We start from the raw sequence: 18,525 nt of genomic DNA on the forward strand, positions 1-18,525 counted from the left end.
ATCTGCACTTTTTATTTGTCAAACATCGACTAAACAGATGCTCACTAAACTCGCAACTATATTCGCTCCGTACCTTTAGAGAGCATAATAATCTTCTGGTCCAGTAAAAACTACTACTACAAAATTTTATTCCCAAACCATGCAAACCCTCTTAAACAAGTCCTTGGCAAATTCAAACACCAATATTGCTCTCAAAAGGTTTTTTAAAAAAAAAAAAAAACAAGAAAAACAAGAAAACCAACTTTAATTTTACAAAAAGGCTTAATATTCTTATTTATCCAATTGGGTGCAGGTCACAAAGCTTAGAGAGAGGGAAAGGGGGGTGTGAAAAGGAGCCATTGAGAATGGCTTGTGTGACCAGCTTATTTGCAGCTTCTGTGGCATGAATCCCATCCCAACTCACATAGCTTTGTGGGTCCTCACAAGCTGTGGAACTAACCATGTGTCCATTTATGATCACTTTGGTTTTACCACAGTAAACATCTGGGTTAAAGTTGTGGGCTCCCCCACCATATCCACAACAAGCTCTAGTCCCATATTTAAGCCCTGAAAAAAAAGTTTTTTTTTAAAAAAAGTGAAGATTCAGCATAAATTAATTAACTAATAAAAGTGATTAGCTCACCATAATCCTTAGGATGTTGGAATAGTTCAAGCTTGATGGAGTGAGTATCCACATAAACAATAGAAGCATTTGGGAGCATCTCCCTCATTTGAGTGAGGCTCTCATTCAACATGTTGTTGTAATCCACCACAGCTTTGTTGTATGAAACCATGCATCCAAAAATGTCCAAGTCCCAGGTATCATGTGGGAGCTCCTCCAAAAATGCAGGGTAACATCCGATCGGCGCGAGGTTGAACGCCATGAAGCTACGGCCGCCAATGTCGTAGAGTTCCTGCAACTCAGTAGCGTCACATTCCAATAGTCCCATATCGAACGATGCTGAAAAGTTTCCTTCACGCATTACTAGTGCTTTTTTTAACACGCAAACGTTCTCGTCATGCGATTTGATTCTCGTATTCCTCTAAAAGCTTTAAATTTCTCCCATGAACACCCTGATGTTACATATATAACAATTAATTTTTCGAATACATGCATGGAAATTCGTGCGATTTAATCTTTCAACTCACCTTTATAGTCCAAGAGATTTGATTGACCACTTGAGGGAGATATTGCTTGACTCCCACAATGCCTATAGATTTTAAGTTGGAAGTGAAATCATTTTGGCCAATGTCTATGGTGTAGAGTGCACTACTGAAGATACTGGGATGAGGAAGATTATGCCCTGCATGTATTTTTATCGTAGAAATTATTAGAAGCTCAAAATAACATGTATCTCTTTACATTATTTATTAGAAAAGTTTGATTTTGCTTACTTAGAGTGTCGATTTGGTGCGGCGGCCTTCGAAATTATTTCTATGCTCAAAAAGCAGAAATTAGATGTTTGGCTCGCTCGGCCATGCCATGACTCAGAAACACAGGGTTCTTATTTCATTGGCTAGCGATCAGCTAGGAGCAGAATTTTGCCACTTAACGGGACAGTTCGAAGAGTAGAAATGAGTAAAATCCGAATGCTAAAAATTGTATCAATAAGAGATTTACATAATTCACGTAAAGAAACCAGTTACCATAGCTCTGATTTTATTCCAATATTTCATGAAAAAAGACATCCAAAACAAGCTTTTGAGTCAGAAAAGCAAATCGTGTAGTTAACAAACTTCGGCTTTTTAAGCTAGAGCGAATAGCAGAAATGTTAAGACGATTCTTAAAACTCATAATACGAACAAACTTATTATTAGGTCGAATCTTATAGAGAATTAAATCAATTTAAGCGTTACATCTAAGTTCGTAAAGAGAGTGATGGTGACACAAACGTACCAAGTTGTGATCTCAAGCTAAGTGCTTGAGCTTTGAGATCCTTGATTTGATTAAGCTGAATCGCCAACGAAAAGGGGCTTATTCCGGAGACAAAAAGCGACGTGTTTGGGAGAAGCACCGTAGAAGCCAATGTCGCAAAATTGGCCCCATGCCTAAAATCCGGCCCAACGGATTTGAGATATGGGCTCAGGAATGGGAGCCCAAGAGCCTCCGCTGCAAAAATTTATTAATCACATTAAAATATCTTCTCTACAAAATTCGGTTTCTACCATAAACGGCACGCAGTGACGTGACCCGGCCCGACCCAAACCTTTTTATGAACGGACCTGGTCCAAGCAAGTCGCGTGAGTTCGTCTCAGAAATATTTATATATACATACATATATACATATATACATACAAAACGCACCTAAGAAGTCGATGACGAGCCTCCCGTCGGAGGCCCGGCCCGCCGGCTTCTTGAAATAGGTCATGCCGAACGGGCCGGGCTGGGCCGGGAACGCGGCCCAGAATCCGCCGGTGTCGGAGTTCGAGTCGCCGAAGTTGAAGATGGCCGGAAACTTGCACTTGGCTTCGGTCAGTCGGCCCAGAAGGCCCAAAATCATAAGCAGGCCCAACATGAGCCGCGTCGACGCAGCCCGCCGGAGCCCGGCGGGTGCTCTAAATTGATGATATGTTCTCATCTATGTTGAGAGAGAGAGAGAGAGAGAGAGAGAGAGAGAGAGAGAGAGTGTTAGTATTGTAGAGAGGAAGTGTTGGTAAATATACAGTAGTAAGCAATGATATAAATGTAATTGGATACGGATGAGAAGGCCCTTCACTTTGATAAAGCCAAAATCGGTTGTGGAGAAAAGAGGTGGTCACGTGCATGTTACCAGAGGAGATATGTAGATTGCAGAGAAAGAAAAAATAAATAATAATAAAGAACATTTTCTATAAATATTTATTTTTTTACTTAGTTCCTTCCGTTAGAATTTCATTACTATATTATAAATTTCTTATAATTTATATAAAAAATAACCTTCAAAATAATAAAAATATATTAAAAAATTATTTTTTATAAAAAAATATAGATAATTTGGTCATTTTGTTCTCTCCATTAACATTGTATTTTTCTGAAAATATTTTTAAAAGCCCAAAATGTAAACTTTTAAAAGTCAAAAAGAGAGAATAAAAAAGTAGATATTTGCAGAAAGTTTTTCTGTAATTTAGCCAAAAATTAATACTTGCACATGTTGCATGAATTTTTATATATATATTTTTAAACAAAAATTAAATAGTGTATCTAATCTAGAATTGAAAGTGCATAATATAAAAATGAGCGGTTGATGCAGATGGTTTTGGTAAACATTGTAGAAGTGATGTGGCTTTGCCTCAGATTCCCAGAAGCAGCTATTGAGGCTACTTTTTGGATGGTTATGTGATTTACGTCCTTGCGACTCTTTTGTGGCCCCATGTGAAACAACTCAGTACCAAGGTGGCAACCTTTTTTCTTTTTCTTTTTTCTTTTTCTTTTTTTTATGCATCTATGTTCATCTCTCTCTCTAAAAAAAAAATATTAATTTTCTCGTTATCAACACTTAAAATTTAGATAATTAAACTTTTCTGAAGAATTCAATTGAATAATTAGAGCAACAAACCAAAAAAAAAAAAATTGTAACTTTTGTTTTCTACAGTACAGCAGCCAACAACTCTATTCTGTTGCTAAGCCAATGAGCCTCGCCAAATTGACAAATGCAGCAATACTAATTTATAGGTGAGGAGAAAATTGGAAAAAATATATATATAGAATCGATAGACCAATGACGCGATAGATCATGTCCCTGAAATAATTTATCGTTCGCTACAATGCATCATCTACTTCTAATTAATCTACGATGTCTATGTAGTGTATTCATGCCTAATAATATGAAGTTATGAACAGATAAGAGTAAACAAGAAAAGGAAAAATTAAATGGTGGTAAGGTCTCACCTGGTGGTAGCAGATCCAAGGAGGCCACGCTGTTTCTTCTCTGTTGTATTACTGATCAAATTGCGGTATTATTTGCCCATGCCATCCACTGCTAAACTTAATAGTTTACAAGTGTGTGTGTGCGCGCGCGCGCTAGAGAGAGAGAGAGAGAGAGAGAGAGAGCATGATGGGTGGGTAAGGTTCAGGTTCCGAATTGTGAGAGATTTTATTCACCTGTGGGATAACGATGTGGGAAATGAAGAGGGGGAATAGGACATTTACAACATTGTAGGTGATCTGGATAAAGATATCCCTGTATTCTAGGGATAACCAAAACCACCTTATGTGACCGTTTTAGTAGAAAACGTCTTCTCTGTCCACGATTTTCATATTAGATAAGATATATTTCTCGCCAATCATATCCAAGTCAGCAGAATAAAGAAGAATAGAATCATGACAAATATGGCAATTGTACAATTACAATAATTTTTCTCATATTTTTACTCGATTTTAAAGGAAATATTAAATATTACAGATTATACGTGAAATAACTAACTATCGCAAAGAAGAGTGGATAGGATATATGAATACCAAAGTGCAGTTGAAGCTAATTGACCCACTGGCAAGTGAGTTTGTGAGAATAGCAAAGACAAGTTTCCTTCCACCCAAAAAATAAATAAATAAATAAATAAATAGATAGATATTATTACTATAGCACTTTCGAATTGAAACCCATCAGTGTAGAATTCACAATCTATGCAAAGTGATTTACCTACCAACACCTGAACCCGAGACCACGTGAAATATTTGGGGCAAACTTCAAATATCATTCCTATGATTTTGCCCTTTCCCACTTTGATATCCTGTAATTTACAGTATATCAATTTAGTATCCTATAATTTTATTTTTTTCTTTTCGTCAACTTCTTCATTAACATTTCATTAAATTATATACAAAAAACCTTCGGATACTCCACTTAGGTTTATCAAATATTCACTTTAATACCTTTTAGTTTTAACTTTGTCGGTAATTTTACGAAGAAAGTTGACGAAAAGAGTAAAATAAAATTACGGGATACTAAAGCGATATACTTTAAAACACATGATACCAAAGTGAGAAAGTGCAAAACCACGGGTGGTATCTGAAGTTTTTCCAAATTTTTTTAAAAAAAGGCTAGAGGTACTAGTCTTCGAAATCAATTGAACTAAACATGGCATCTTTATTACGCAGATTCAATACAATAGCAGGTGGAAACCCTATCAAAACACAATCTAGTCAATTAAAATAGCCAAATTATTTCGCACAGTATACCGTAAGGTATTAAACAAGCAGGCGACTTATTTCCCAGAATAGAAATCTCACAACAAAAATAAAACCACCAGACATACATAAAGAGTGAATAAATAAGTAATGCCCATAATACAGGATAGTAAAATGCTGGAAATGATTGAAGTACTTTTAATGGGAAACTTAGTTCTCGGTTGTATTATACTGCAATTTGTGTCGCAGATCAGGCACTGACCTGGCCAAAGAGCCTTCGACGGATCTGCAAAAGAAACAGGAGGCGGAACATGATTTATATTTGTTAGAATGAATAAAAAGTAAATAATTGATCTTAAAAGTTTACAGCTATCAGCGATCAATCTATTCCTTTTAAAACTAGATAGTTTATGATAATTGTGTATCACTAAAAAGTTCCCAAGTTAAAATGATAATGAGGAGACGATGAAACTTACTGCAAATATGATTTTATATGAATATGGGTTAACCTCAAGTGTTTACTTTTTAAAATTAAAAAGAATGAATTTAAACGGATGAGATTAGATTTCAGATAAATGTGAGCGGACTTCTTATTATATGTTGCTTTTGTTTACAGTCGTAAGGAAATAATCAACATTTTTTTATTGAGTAACAGAGCATTAACAAAATGAGATAGAGACGGCACCTCTGGGAGCTTCTTGCGGAAAACCACATCCAGCCGGGCATCAAGCGTGTTCTCAAATACAATCTTTCCATCTTTTGAAGCCAACACAACTCCACCAGAGCTGCATCATTAAATCTACTCATCAGTAAATACTATTATGTATATCTCTTGTTTCCTTAATAACAGTTCAGTAATATCAATTCAGAGAAAAAGCTTTGAACAGTAATGGAACGACTCACAAATATCAAACAAGCATATAGCAATACATCAGCAGATAAACAAACATATCCTATTCTGGCACATAAGAAACAAAAAAGAATAAACTAACAATAAGTTAATCAGCGGAGTCAAAGGATAAAGAGTTGTCATTTTGCTTCTCCCGTGTATAGAACTAATCTATACTGGTATTTGCCTTGACCAATTCCATACTGGTATTTGCATAACCGTCCAATATAACCACACCTTGCACTACCACTGAGCATGCGTGGTAAGCCTTCCTATTATACAGAGAAAATATTCTCCATCCGTTCTTTACTAATCATTGTAAGAGATTGAGATGCTTTAGAAATGCATTTTGAGTACCTTCTAGTCTTGTCAATGATTTCTTCCATAAGTGAATTTTACATAAGATACTGATTTGTCTATTCAACCAAAAAAATAGTCACGAAAGAAATGCATTAGAAGTTCTATAAAATGATTGTCACGATAAGTTGATCATAAGTTCTATGAGATGATTGTCACGATAAGTTGATCACTTCCTTTTAAGATATATTCTGATTTTGATGTTTCAGAGGATGCAAAATGCTGCATAAGTATCACATCTGATGTTACTAATATAAAAGTTACTATTATAAAAGATACTACATGAAAAAGCTTTGTAAGAGATGAAAATGATCATAATCACAAAAATATTACTACTCATTACCATAACAAATGGGATACTGTGCGGCTCTTCACCAATTTGGAAGAACAGTGTAAAACTTCAATTTATTTTTTTCTAAGAAAAACAGCTCACTGTCTTGTTGAGCTCTACAGATCATAGTTCGAGAACCCTTCTAGACATTATTTCATCAATTACATCAACAACATTGTACATTTAACTTATTTACAACTCTACAAAAAACCTAAATTTTCTTCAAAGAAAATGGAATAAGTTTCACATGAATGTGTAGCTTTAACTTATAGCGTATATAAATCGGCTCACATATATGATACTATAACTGATTTAGGGCCAAACAATACTATAACTGATTTAGGTTTGGCCCAGCGGTGCGGCCCACAAGCAGGCCACACCGCAGAGCAGTAGTAATAGCATTAGAAAAGCAAATTATCAAGCATACGATGGAAAACCATTGTATGGCCCACTACAGTAACAAGCATAGCAACCTTAATAATATTCAAAGGTGGAGAACATTACCAAAAGAGTTCATGTGCATCATAATGACGAGGAGCAGGTGGAAGATAGACATCATCTACCGAAATATCAGGAGGATATACATTTGCTTTCTCTGCATATTCATTCTTTGCTGATTCCAAAACTGACTCCACAAGAGGACCATCATCCTTCCTACAACGTAATAGAACTGATGGCTCTTTCAATCGAAGCAAGCTCTGAAAGATAAATCAGCCATTAGCTCATAGTAAAATATCAAAGTTTACTAGAATTATATTAAATAAGCTTGCATATAACATGCTTCTGCTAAGGTGGACATAGAGAAAGCGAAAAAGTGCGAAGGACCAATTCCTCTACATCCCTGGTACTGTATGTTTGAGCATTTGGCAATAATCATTAAGATAGCATTGAACTTTCAAATTAAAAACAATGAACCATTTTGTAATAAAGGAAGATGGAAACTGATAACTCTTTGTGAAATAGATATTATGTAATGACCTGCTTTAGTAAATGAAAACTTATAAATTACAAGCAGGAAAATGTCAGTATTATGCACATCCACTTTCCTTTACTAACATAGATATGCATGCGGGTATCAAATGGGTACATTTTTTAGTTTTTATTTAATAGGACATAGATATCTAGATACATACATACAACACATGTACATACTCCTAAGTTGCTTTATATGCAAAATAAAGAAGGTAAGTAACAAAATCAGTACATACAAAATTAATAAATTTGCAACAATAAACAAATATCCAACACATCTTCATCACTGTTATATCGAATGAGATACTATAGAAGCCCTTAGCACATGAACAAAAACTTATTAGTAGAATCTCATTGGCATGATCATCTGACCTGAACAATCAGTTCTTTGAGAAGGTTCTTGTAAGAAAGGTGATGGCCGCTGACATGCAGGAGCTCCTTCCCAGCAGCTTCCCTCATGGAGTTTACTAAGTCATCCTGAGCTTGAAGAACTTTGATTCGAGAAGCATTGAGCTGCATCGAGTACTCACTACATATACAACAAGGAAAGCACTATCAATCATGAAATTAACCTGGCTTCTCAGTATCCATTCGATACTCGTACGTTAAAAGATCGTCATTCATCCCATAAATACAGAAAGATGCTTAATGACAAAGAAGAGACTAAGAAAAACAAACACACTAAAAACTTGATTGACAATCCGAAAGATACCCCAAAGTCTAGCACAGAGGAACATGAATGAAAATCATGCTGGAACTAGATAACTTACAAAATGGTCAATAGGTGAACTTCATAGTTTTCAGACCTGAAGGATTTACTGAATGTTGCTACAATTCAGGTCAAAACAAATATATATATATATGGCCTTGTAGAAGTGGTCTTTGAAATACAAGGTCTACAAGTCCACTCGTTAGTATTTAAGCCTTTATACAGGTCCTCTCCATTCAGTCATTTGACCTTTGGATACCTCCATGTACCATATATTTTAGTAGTAACCTTTTATCGTTGTCTATATAGATCATCAAGAGGAAATTACAAGACTCGTCACATATTCCAGACCCTCAAAGTCGATCTTTCTGTACTTTGATTCAATGATTTACGTGTCGTGCTATGGGGTCGTGCAAAAACTTGTCACACCGTATATCACAGTGCCGTAACATATTGTGCCGACGCGTATCAATCACAAGGGCATGTAACAACACACAATGACATGAAATATTTATTTTCTTTGGCATCAATATATTTTAATTGCTTACTATATATTTTAATCCAATATTTTACACTTTAATGAGGTAACTATTTGCTAATTTCATAGAAAAGAGGGTTTTGAGCAGTGCTATCAGCACAGAAGCAGAATTGTGCCAACATCTTGTCATCACGGTACAGCACAAAGGGCACAGCCTGAGCCGATGGGCATTTAAATCCTAGCTTTGGTTGATATCTTTTTTAACTCTGTTCTCAAATATTTCATCTTACATGTAATATGCAGCAAAATATTTTGTTTGTTTCTCTGTTCCATCACTTTGTAATGTTTGTGAAGGAAACTTCAGGTTTTGCCAGTAGCAAAAGAAGAACCACAACTCAAAGCTTAGCACGATTGGCTTCTAAGATTTGACAAGATGAATGCCTTTCTCCCTGTATTTTTGTGTTAATGCTACCTCGCTGTAAACAGAAATCAAAGTAAGTAGCTCAAGTATGTTAGTTGCCCAGTAAGAACTTATAAAAAGAACAAAATGTAGAGATGAATTTCATCCTAACTTCGCAGAAGTAGACCTGACAAAAATGAAAGACCTCTTATTAACAATATTTGATGAAGGAAAAATGAAAAAGAAAAAAAATAACTGATACGTGCACAATAAGGAAGATAAGCAACAAATCTCGCGATTCAATTACCAAGACTCAAGAGACTTGGAAACAGAATAAATACTTCAAATATGAAAAGGATGTTAAGTTGCAAGTACATTACATTTTCTTTCTAATTTCAACTTGCTTCTCCTTCCGTTCATACTCTTGCCTGATCTTCTTCTTTTCAGCTTCAACCAGTTGCAATTTCTCAATATTAAATTCCTGGTTCAAGGAGCTTTCAATACCATTAAAATGTGAAATGAAGAGATAAATATCAAAATAAAGAAATTGACCAATAGACAGCGAAGGAGAGAAAGCAAAACCACGTTTTCAGGGGGAAAAATAAAACTAATATTTACTTAAAAAATATTTCTAATAATTTCTTTCCAAAATCATCTCCCAGAAATATGCGTTTGGCTATATAGAAAGCTATTGACCTCATACAACCTTTCATACTTAAAAGGAAGTAACTCCTAGAACGCATGAGCAAAAATTTTAACCCAAGAGTATCTTTGTCTATCAACTAGCCTAGTGAATACACTAACACCTCTGTTTCCTAAATTTTGCATTGATCAAAATACTGGCGCCATTGAGAGCTTGACAGATGGTTGAAGAAACTTAGCCTTCTCAAAATTGGGTTGTCTTATAGCCAAAATGTACTATGGGGTGAGGCTTCAAGCCTTCGATCAAAAATCAGGTGCAGTTTCAGATACAGTCAATTCATCAGGAGCTTGGTCATTCAGACATCTTACATCTTCCTCTCAAAAATCGATCTGCGAAATAAGACTCTTCCCCCTTTCGGACAATCGCCGCTCAATAAATCGATCTGCGAAAATCTCCACAACCGATCCATCCACGATGTTCCTACACCCATAAACTCAAAACATCTCTAGAATCAAATAGATCTACTCTCTCTCACCCCAATCAATCGACCTTTCGCGGATACTAATAATCAAGCTCATTCCAACAAAGAAGAAAGATCCGGTTATACTACCGAGTCCAAAGTCACCTTAATTAGAGCCCGACACTCGATGAAACAGAACTCTACTCCCTCTCTAGTCTCTACACGGCTAAACAACTCTTCGATTCGAGCATAACAAATGACCACACACAGATCGACTGAAGCAATCGAAGCCAAATCAAATCAAACATCATCAGAACACAAAGAACGAGAAGCATCTCAGATCGAGCGAGCGATGAAGCGGAGAGCTAGGGCTAGGGTTAGGGTTAGGGTTTTTCTAACCTCTTCGGCGGAGACGGAGATCTCGTTGGCCTTCTCCTCGGCCTCCTGGCGAATGAACGCCACCATCTGATGGATCTGCTTGGAGACGTCGGCGTCGTTCATCTTCGCAGATCGGGGGAGGTCGACGATGGCGGGGGATCGGGTGGAGGAGGAGGAGATGGTGGTGGTAATGGTGGAGTGGTGGTGGAGCAGACGTTTTCGGGAGAGAGATATTATGGAGATGAGAAGTACGAAACAATGAGTCCTCTGCTAATTTAGTAAATTAAATAAAAATAAATATTACTAAAAATACAATGATGAATGGTTGTGCCAGATCGATATATCAAATCAGTGGCATTTTGGTAGTTTTGTGGAAGAATGAAGGTCAAAGAATAGCGGATATTTCATAAAGCGGACAATGTATGGGTACGCGTATGCATTTACACTATAACATTTTGTTTCCGTATTTCTACGCAAACTATACTTAGTTCTTTTTAGAAATTTAAAATTCGTTATAAAAATTATTATTTTATTTTTTCTGTAAGATAAGCCGCTCAAATGGTGATGGACTAAGATGCAAAATTGTGAGAGGTCGAGACTAATCTGAAATGTGTTAAGCACCAAAATGCTACATGGGAACGTGAAATGAGACGAATAGCACCCCTGTATTTTTTACAAAAAAGTACGTAGAACTACAGTACATTAGAAGGCCAACAGCTTTTAAATGGTACAAACAAAATCAGCTGTAAACCCAAAAAATATAGTCACATGGCTAAGTTAATCAATAATAACAAACTAATATTACCAATCATAGCCAGCGCATTTGGTTAAAATTTTGACGATTAATATATGAGATCTCAAGTTCAAAAAATATGAGCTTATATTTTTCAAAAACAGCCACACAATAAGCTCTGCGAAATAAGTAACGTAGTCCAACTATATCACAATACAGAAAAAGTAATACACCACCAAGTATAGAACAAGATGGTTCACATGCAAGGCAATAATAAGTTTTCAAGTGTGCGATGCATCTGTAGTTCTGTACAGAAGTTGAGAACCAAAGTTATTTTCTTTCCCTTTTTCAGTACATAAGAATCCGAAGCAACTCATATATACTCAATTTGGGCTATTGAGGAAGTGGGCGATGGCCTTGTCGGTGTCGTTATCGTATGAAGCCAATACTTCTGCGACGTTCTTGGATGCAAAGCCCATTTCTCGGAGAAGGTTATAGCCTTTCACAAACTCCCTCACCTGCAAAAGAGAAACTTGGGATTAGTTCCCATTATCACATCGCGTGCCTTAAGCAGAAAAAAAAGAACAGCAAGATGTAACTTAAATCTCTTGATTTGCCGCTATATTTGGTTCACGAGAGTTGTGGGTCAATTTGTTTAAAATCCAGCTCTAATCATACAATTCAAGATGGTCACCAGGGGTAGTAGATAAGCAGGATAATAAGTAAACTTTTGACTTATTGTAATTCGGCCCCAAGAAATTTCATTTATACAAAAAGTATAAGCCAGCCCTTGACCTTATATAATTTTTGTCACTTTTTCCCTTGGGACAAATCACTATTGTCCGGTAGCACAAGCTCCCCACATGAGTAAATTAGTCAACAATCAAAATTGTAATTTAAATCGTCATTTATTGGATGGTTTGATCAAGAACAAAGGAGGTATAGAAAGGCCATTTAATGCATAATGGGTGAAAGAGACTTCGAATAGCACAAGAGCAGGGAGGTAAGTATAGAGATATTCAAAGAGGAAAGTGCATACAAAACAATATAGAGATTATTATGACTCTATATGCTTGTGTTTATCAGTTAAACAACATAGTCGACATTAGCTAACATTAAATAGGCCTGAACTGACTAGTCGAGAACTGTTAACGCGTGCAGAGAGAGAGAGAGAGAGAGAGAGAGAGAGAGAGAGAGAGTACCTTCACTGGATTGTCTCCATAGTTCAGAACAGCAAATGAGACGGCTTCACGCCCAAGCCCTGAGGCAACATACTTCTCCACAACTGGATCCCCTCCTGGAGTCTGCGAGAAATTTGAAATCAGACGTTGCTTGCGGTAAAACATGCAGAAAACCATTATGAGATAATAACTTTTATCACCTAGGATGACAGTTTATCATGTGAGGGCATGTGGGGGAGAAAAAAGGCAACCAACACCAAACAGGAGAAAATGAAGATGGATAAGCACCATTCACACAATTTAGGAGTTTCTACATACATATTCCCCAAAATCATCTACCTAAACACATCCCTCTACAATATCTGTTTTCTCACATACGACTATACACTGCTTGAAAGGGGAGATTCTCACAAAACAAATGGTATAATAAGGATCTCTTTAGTGTTGTTTGAGTAGTGCTATTAGAAGAAACACTTTAGTCGGATTCCCCCCAATAGGTTTCTCTTTGCAGCAGAAGTAGAAGCTCTAAATTGGAGCTCCCACTTAGGGCTCAAAATCTCATTCAACTTCCCGTCAAAGTAAAAGCTCTAGACTTCTCTCTTTGTCAAATGATCTACTTGAGGTGGCCATAGTTGAAAGTAGAAGCAAAAACAAAAGCGAGACCAAACATGTGGCTGAGCAAATCATACCTCAATGCAGGAATTTATAATTCTACAGGAAATCTCTGGCCAAGTAAACTTTTTAAGGCTAATCACAAATAACAACAAAGAAGTGCTGCCGGCTGTTCTGTATAGTCTCTAAGTGAGTACATTGATTTCCAAGATTTTTAATAAGACATTAAAGAGATCAATGCAATGTAACATATTCAACTTTACTAATATGAAATGTATTTTATACCGGAAGAGTAGACGCTGCTGGTTTTGATGACTTGTTTTCTGCAGCGAATCTGCTCCAGTTCTGACTCTCCTTTTCGGCCTCAGCAAGTATCCTCTTTTCAAACTCAAAGTCAAATTTGAATGTACTACGAGGAACCTCCGGCATTGGCTGGGCCAATTGAGGCTGAAATTTTGGGCAGTCATTAAAAGAGCAATTATTTTCATAGACAATTAATTTAATTGTAATCCAAATGAGAAACAGGTACATGCCACTTGGTTCAAAAATGAAGAAAGACCCAAGAAAGATGAACGGCACTGACGAATGAAAGTTCTTTTATGATAGAGGATTTAATATCTATAGTGGAATCATTTCTAGATGAATTTGTTGATTGTACCACAAAAGAAATTCTTAAGCTCAAGGAACATTAGAGTGCCAAAAAGAAAATGAATAACTGTATTACTCACAGGGGGAGTTATCTGATATTCTGGCTTTATGGCAACTTTTATGCCCAGTCCAGCTGCATAATAATGCAGAAGTTTTTGTCAATATTGATGAAGTATTAACTAACAAGCAAACAGCAGAACAGGGGGTAAGAAAAGGAAAAAAAGGAAGAAAAATGGTACAATAACTACAACCCACTCAACCATAACAATTGTCAAGTCCAACTTTGATAGATCATCTCACCAAGCATTGCATTCGTTTCATATTCTTACACATAGTATAAGCAGTGAGACCGTTAAGAATAAAAATGATATTTCCAATTATGTGCCATAACTTTGGAAACTATGAACATGAAGATATTCAAGGAGAATTTGATAGAAACAGTAAGAGAAACTAGATTCTCTAATCCTTTATATCCCCACTTCAACAAAATCTAAGGTAACCAGGAATACTTCACATATCAGTATGGACCAAACACAATGAAGCGAAATTTAATAGTGAGAATACAATATGTTTGCTTGTCTTGCAAAGCTTTGAGCATAATTTAGCAAAATACTATGCTATGTATTGGTCAACAATTACCAAGTAGGTAATGCTCATATGTCATGTGAAGCACAGCATAATTTGATTGGTAGTAAGGCCAAAGATTACAATGAACAAAGAAGTATAATTAAGATGTTTCAAACTGAGATAGCTATCATTACGATTGATTACACTTCTAATTTCATTTTACATTGTTATAAATAAATTTAGCCATAAGTTGCAAATAAACTACTTCGATTTGATTTGTATGTTAACATCCACCGATGACTGGTCTTCCATTCATTTACTCTCATATCATGCATCTTAGCTCAGGTAATTTACAACCTCACACTTCTACTCCATAGAGCGCATATTACAATCCGATTTTCTCATATTTTATTGTAAAATGAATTAAGGAATTTGCAAAATCAATGACTCTATTGGCAACCAAATTCATAGTTCCAAGCATTCAGAATAACAAAATTTAACATGGTAATAGTTCGATAGCAAAATCCCTAATTTAACTGAAAAAATAACTTATATCAAAAGAATCAAAAGGTAAAAGTGGGTCCTTTGACATGTAGAGATAAATGATTAACTCCAGCAATAGAAATAATTGTGCGAAATAGCAAAAGAAAGCAAGCGATCATGAATTGCAACCGATTCGAGGGAGGGGATTTCGCATGGATCGAAATGATGGGATCAAAAACTAAGGGAAAATTCGTGTTAGATCGAACTTAGGGTTTCGGGGGGCGTACACGAGGGAGGGGCGGAGGAGGAGGAGGAGGGAGAAGGGTTGTGGTAGGGAGCCCCACGAGAGTGCTGCGGCGGCGGCGGCGCCACAGCCGCCGCACCCTGCCCCATCCGCGGGTACAGCGGCGGCGCCGAGGCGCCGGAGGCGGCGCCGCCGCCGGGGGCCGGCCGATACATGTTGGAGCCCGTGCGATTCCTGTAATCGTACTCCATGAAGAGAGAGAGAGAGAGAGAGAGAGAGAGAGAGATGCGATCGGATACTTGGAAAAGTATAAAGGGTTGAAAAGCGTTAAATTTCTTTATATATATGTTTTTTCTATTTTATTTGCACATTGTTTTGGACCAAATCAAATTCCAATTTTTAAATTGAATTTGATCAGAAGTTTTTTTTTTTTTTCTCGGTTTAAATTACACGCAACAATTTTTGACTTTCAAAAGCCGGGCCAGGCCGGGCCGGGCCGGGTTTGGGTCAGACCAAGTAAACTAAACAATTAAAATTTCAAATTTGAGCCTATGCTAAGAATGGTTGGCCCCGGTCCAAGAAACAAAGTCAGGTCAAAGTGGTGTTGTTAATGGTATCGTGACTTGACCGGTATGATAATTTTCTTCTTTGCTGTAGCTGGGAAGTCAACTTTGAATATATTACACCATGAAAGTGCAAAAGTGAACATGAAGGTTATATATATATATATATAGAGTCCGGCTACTATGCTATCGGTAGCACGGAGCGCTCCGTGCTACCGATAGTATAGTAGCCTAGTTCTATATATATATATATATATATATATATATATGCATGTTGTGAACTAAGTTATTCGAACTAGCACAAATTTTTATACTCTAGCATCTTGAATTTCAAAATAAATGATGTAAAATATCTTATTTTACAAACCACACAGCCGTAAAATAATATATTTTACCTTTTATTTTAATATTTCAAAATAAATGTTATCATGCTAAAATACTTTTATAAAAGATTTTAGAAGTTAAGGGCGGCAAAATTATGATAATCGAAATATTTTAGCTAGAGATAGAAAGTAAGAATAAGGGTACATTTGTAGGAATATTTATGATATAATCAAATTTATTGCAGCGTATTTGTAGGAATATTTATGATATAATCAAATTTATTGCAGCGTATCGAAGTTTAGAGGGGCACGGATGAAATTGACCTTCTTGCAAACACTTCCTTGGAGCAGGCCGGGATAGGTCCACAAATTTTTGACATGGGCCCTGAAGCGGGCCATTTGCATCAAAATTAATGCACGTCATTGTCACGTGGTGTCATGGAGCGGTTATAAGTCACCATCGCATTAAATTTTGTTACATCAACACTAGCGTTTTTTCTTGGGTAGGAGGAATAAGTTGATAGAAGTGGCTGATTCTGTGGACTTATAATTTCGACCTCAGATACAGCAATACAAGATTTACAATCCAAATCAAATTATAATCTTATAATAAGATCCTTATCTGAAGATTTTTTTTTGATAAATTTTGTAAAAAAAAAAAAAATTTCTAAAAGCTTTTGGATGAGGAGTTTTCAAAATCTTATCAGAATTTTCTTTTTTCTTATGGACCTAGTATTACTGATAATGCACGCCATATTAATTAGGCCAGTTGAAGTATAAGAACCACAATTTATTTTTATATTTCCAACTGAATTTACTTTTTAAAAATAAATAAACGAATTGGGCAACTTTCTCTCTCAAAGAAAAAAAAATCCACAGATTTCAGAAGGAAACCAAAGAATAATCAATTTGCGAGGGACCAAAAAGAATTAGAAAAAAAAAAAAAAGAAAGAAAATCCGAGGATAACAAAAGGAAAATCTCCAAGATAAAGTTTATTATTATAAGCATACCTCTTGTTCCTTTTTTTTTTTATATAATACTGTATTGAAGAGAGAGATCTCAACACACACAACACATAATTAAACACCATGCACATGAACTCGGTGAGGAGGGTGACACACCCACGCACGCGTGATAGCATAAGCATACAGCATGCACCACCATACAACATTAATTAGTAACCATTAGTTACATATCTAATTAATTACTTAATTAGCCACGTACCTTAATATTCAACAGACGCATATATATATATAATAATTCTAATTATTATCGCGATGATTTATAATTAATTAGAAGCAGCCGAGGCCTCCGATCATGACTGCGGAGACGGCGCCGCGGTCGGCGCAGAGGCACCGGATCTTCCACTCCGGCACGGGCGCGTCGGCGCCGCTGCGGCTGTCGGGCCTCGTCGTCGTCGTCGGCCAGGTCGGGATTCCAGTTCGGGCGCCCGGGCCGGCCGACCGCTCCTTCGCTCCGCCGCCGCCGGCGACGGCTGTGGTGGCGGTGGTGGGGCCCACCTTGGCCACCGGCGGAGCCACCGTCGACTTCTTGCCACCCCCGCTCATGTTTTTCACCCCAGCGATTGCTAGCGCTACAACTGCTTCCTGTTACCCCTCTATATCTATTTGCTCTATCTATCTATTTATATAGAGAAAATTTCATCACTGCCCTTCAAAATAAGTCTAATATCATGAATATCCCTATAAAAATTAAAATATCATAAATAATCTTTTAAAAGAGAGAAACTTTCAAAAATAATTTTTACGCTAATTTATTATCAATTTTGAATAAACAACAAACAAAATTCCAACTTTGTCCTTATTGTCATTACCATCTTAAAATATTTAATTGACTATAATTTTATAAACATTCTTTTAAATTTATAAATAACCTACATTTAGAAATAAGTTTTTTGTCAGTTAAAAAAATATATATAATCCTGAAAAGTTAAGCTAAAAAATAAAAAAATCAAAAATTTTGAAAAAAATTTAGCAAAAATTTGTTTAAAGTATCAATTGACTTATTAAAATTAGGTTAAACAGTTTATTCAAAATATAACTTAAATATATATATGCATGATGTGAATTAAGTTATTTGAACTAGCACAAATTTTTGTGCTTTGGCATCTCGAATTTTAAAATAAATAATATAAAGTATCTTATCTTAGTATCTTATTTTATAAACCACACAGCAGTAAAATGATACATTTTACTGTTCATTTTAATATTTTAAAATAAATATATCATACTAAAATACTATTGTAAAAATTTTAGAAGTTAAGGACAAAATGGACATTTCGACCATATTTATGATAATTTAAATATTTTATCATTCTATAAAGAGATGAATAGTAAGGGTAAGGGTATATTTGAAAAATAATAAGTATTTGTAGGGATAATTGTGATATAATCAAATTTATAGGAGCATCTATGATATTTTTGAAGTTTAGAGGGGCACAAATGAA

The 18,525-nt window shown here is 36.0% G+C and overlaps 3 protein-coding genes across 5 annotated transcripts; all 3 read right to left on the minus strand.

Moving 5' to 3' along the window:
- LOC109718010 (GDSL esterase/lipase At4g01130) lies at positions 243–4,904 on the minus strand. 2 transcript variants are annotated; one of them, XM_020243986.1, is made up of 6 exons: positions 3,848–4,904; positions 2,285–2,558; positions 1,877–2,089; positions 1,129–1,283; positions 623–893; positions 243–546 (listed from the first exon to the last, which is right to left on the minus strand). In XM_020243986.1, exons 2-6 carry the CDS (start codon positions 2,556–2,558, stop codon positions 275–277), a joined length of 1,185 nt encoding a protein of 394 aa, XP_020099575.1. In that variant the 5' UTR covers positions 3,848–4,904; the 3' UTR covers positions 243–274. The 2 variants fall into 2 exon arrangements, with proteins under 2 accessions (XP_020099575.1, XP_020099576.1); XM_020243987.1 differs by lacking the exon at positions 3,848–4,904 and having other exon boundaries at positions 2,285–2,823.
- On the minus strand, positions 5,079–10,977 carry LOC109718011 (V-type proton ATPase subunit E-like). The gene is made up of 6 exons (XM_020243989.1): positions 10,725–10,977; positions 9,603–9,703; positions 8,008–8,164; positions 7,168–7,361; positions 5,772–5,871; positions 5,079–5,372 (listed from the first exon to the last, which is right to left on the minus strand). The coding sequence occupies exons 1-6, from the start codon at positions 10,824–10,826 to the stop codon at positions 5,337–5,339; spliced, it is 690 nt and encodes a 229-aa protein (XP_020099578.1). The 5' UTR covers positions 10,827–10,977; the 3' UTR covers positions 5,079–5,336.
- On the minus strand, positions 11,602–15,478 carry LOC109718012 (pollen-specific leucine-rich repeat extensin-like protein 1). Of its 2 annotated transcripts, XM_020243991.1 has the most exons (6): positions 15,379–15,458; positions 15,215–15,339; positions 13,958–14,010; positions 13,515–13,676; positions 12,639–12,740; positions 11,602–11,954 (listed from the first exon to the last, which is right to left on the minus strand). In XM_020243991.1, the coding sequence occupies exons 1-6, from the start codon at positions 15,420–15,422 to the stop codon at positions 11,820–11,822; spliced, it is 621 nt and encodes a 206-aa protein (XP_020099580.1). In that variant the 5' UTR covers positions 15,423–15,458; the 3' UTR covers positions 11,602–11,819. The 2 variants fall into 2 exon arrangements, with proteins under 2 accessions (XP_020099580.1, XP_020099579.1); XM_020243990.1 differs by having other exon boundaries at positions 15,215–15,478.

This window comes from Ananas comosus, linkage group 12 (assembly GCF_001540865.1).
Source record: "Ananas comosus cultivar F153 linkage group 12, ASM154086v1, whole genome shotgun sequence".
NCBI classification, from domain to species: Eukaryota; Viridiplantae; Streptophyta; class Magnoliopsida; order Poales; family Bromeliaceae; genus Ananas; species Ananas comosus.

Bases quoted from the DNA above. Each gene is read 5' to 3' on its own strand.
- LOC109718012 (XM_020243990.1), bottom strand. From the start codon at position 15,422: ATGGAGTACGATTACAGGAATCGCACGGGCTCCAACATGTATCGGCCG. The intron at 14,011-15,214 runs GTACGCCCCCCG...ATTATTATGCAG, and splicing joins CTCCTCCGCCCCTCCCTCGT to CTGGACTGGGCATAAAAGTT. The intron at 12,741-13,514 runs GTATAAAATACA...AATTTCTCGCAG, and splicing joins CAGCAGCGTCTACTCTTCCG to ACTCCAGGAGGGGATCCAGT.
- LOC109718011 (XM_020243989.1), bottom strand. From the start codon at position 10,826: ATGAACGACGCCGACGTCTCCAAGCAGATCCATCAGATGGTGGCGTTC. The intron at 7,362-8,007 runs GTCAGATGATCA...TTTATCTTTCAG, and splicing joins TCAAAGAACTGATTGTTCAG to AGCTTGCTTCGATTGAAAGA. The intron at 5,373-5,771 runs GTGCCGTCTCTA...TTTCTTTTGCAG, and splicing joins TCCGCAAGAAGCTCCCAGAG to ATCCGTCGAAGGCTCTTTGG.
- LOC109718010 (XM_020243986.1), bottom strand. From the start codon at position 2,558: ATGAGAACATATCATCAATTTAGAGCACCCGCCGGGCTCCGGCGGGCT. The intron at 2,090-2,284 runs GTGCGTTTTGTA...AAATTTTTGCAG, and splicing joins GCTCGTCATCGACTTCTTAG to CGGAGGCTCTTGGGCTCCCA. The intron at 1,284-1,876 runs GTACGTTTGTGT...AAATACATGCAG, and splicing joins TAGCTTGAGATCACAACTTG to GGCATAATCTTCCTCATCCC.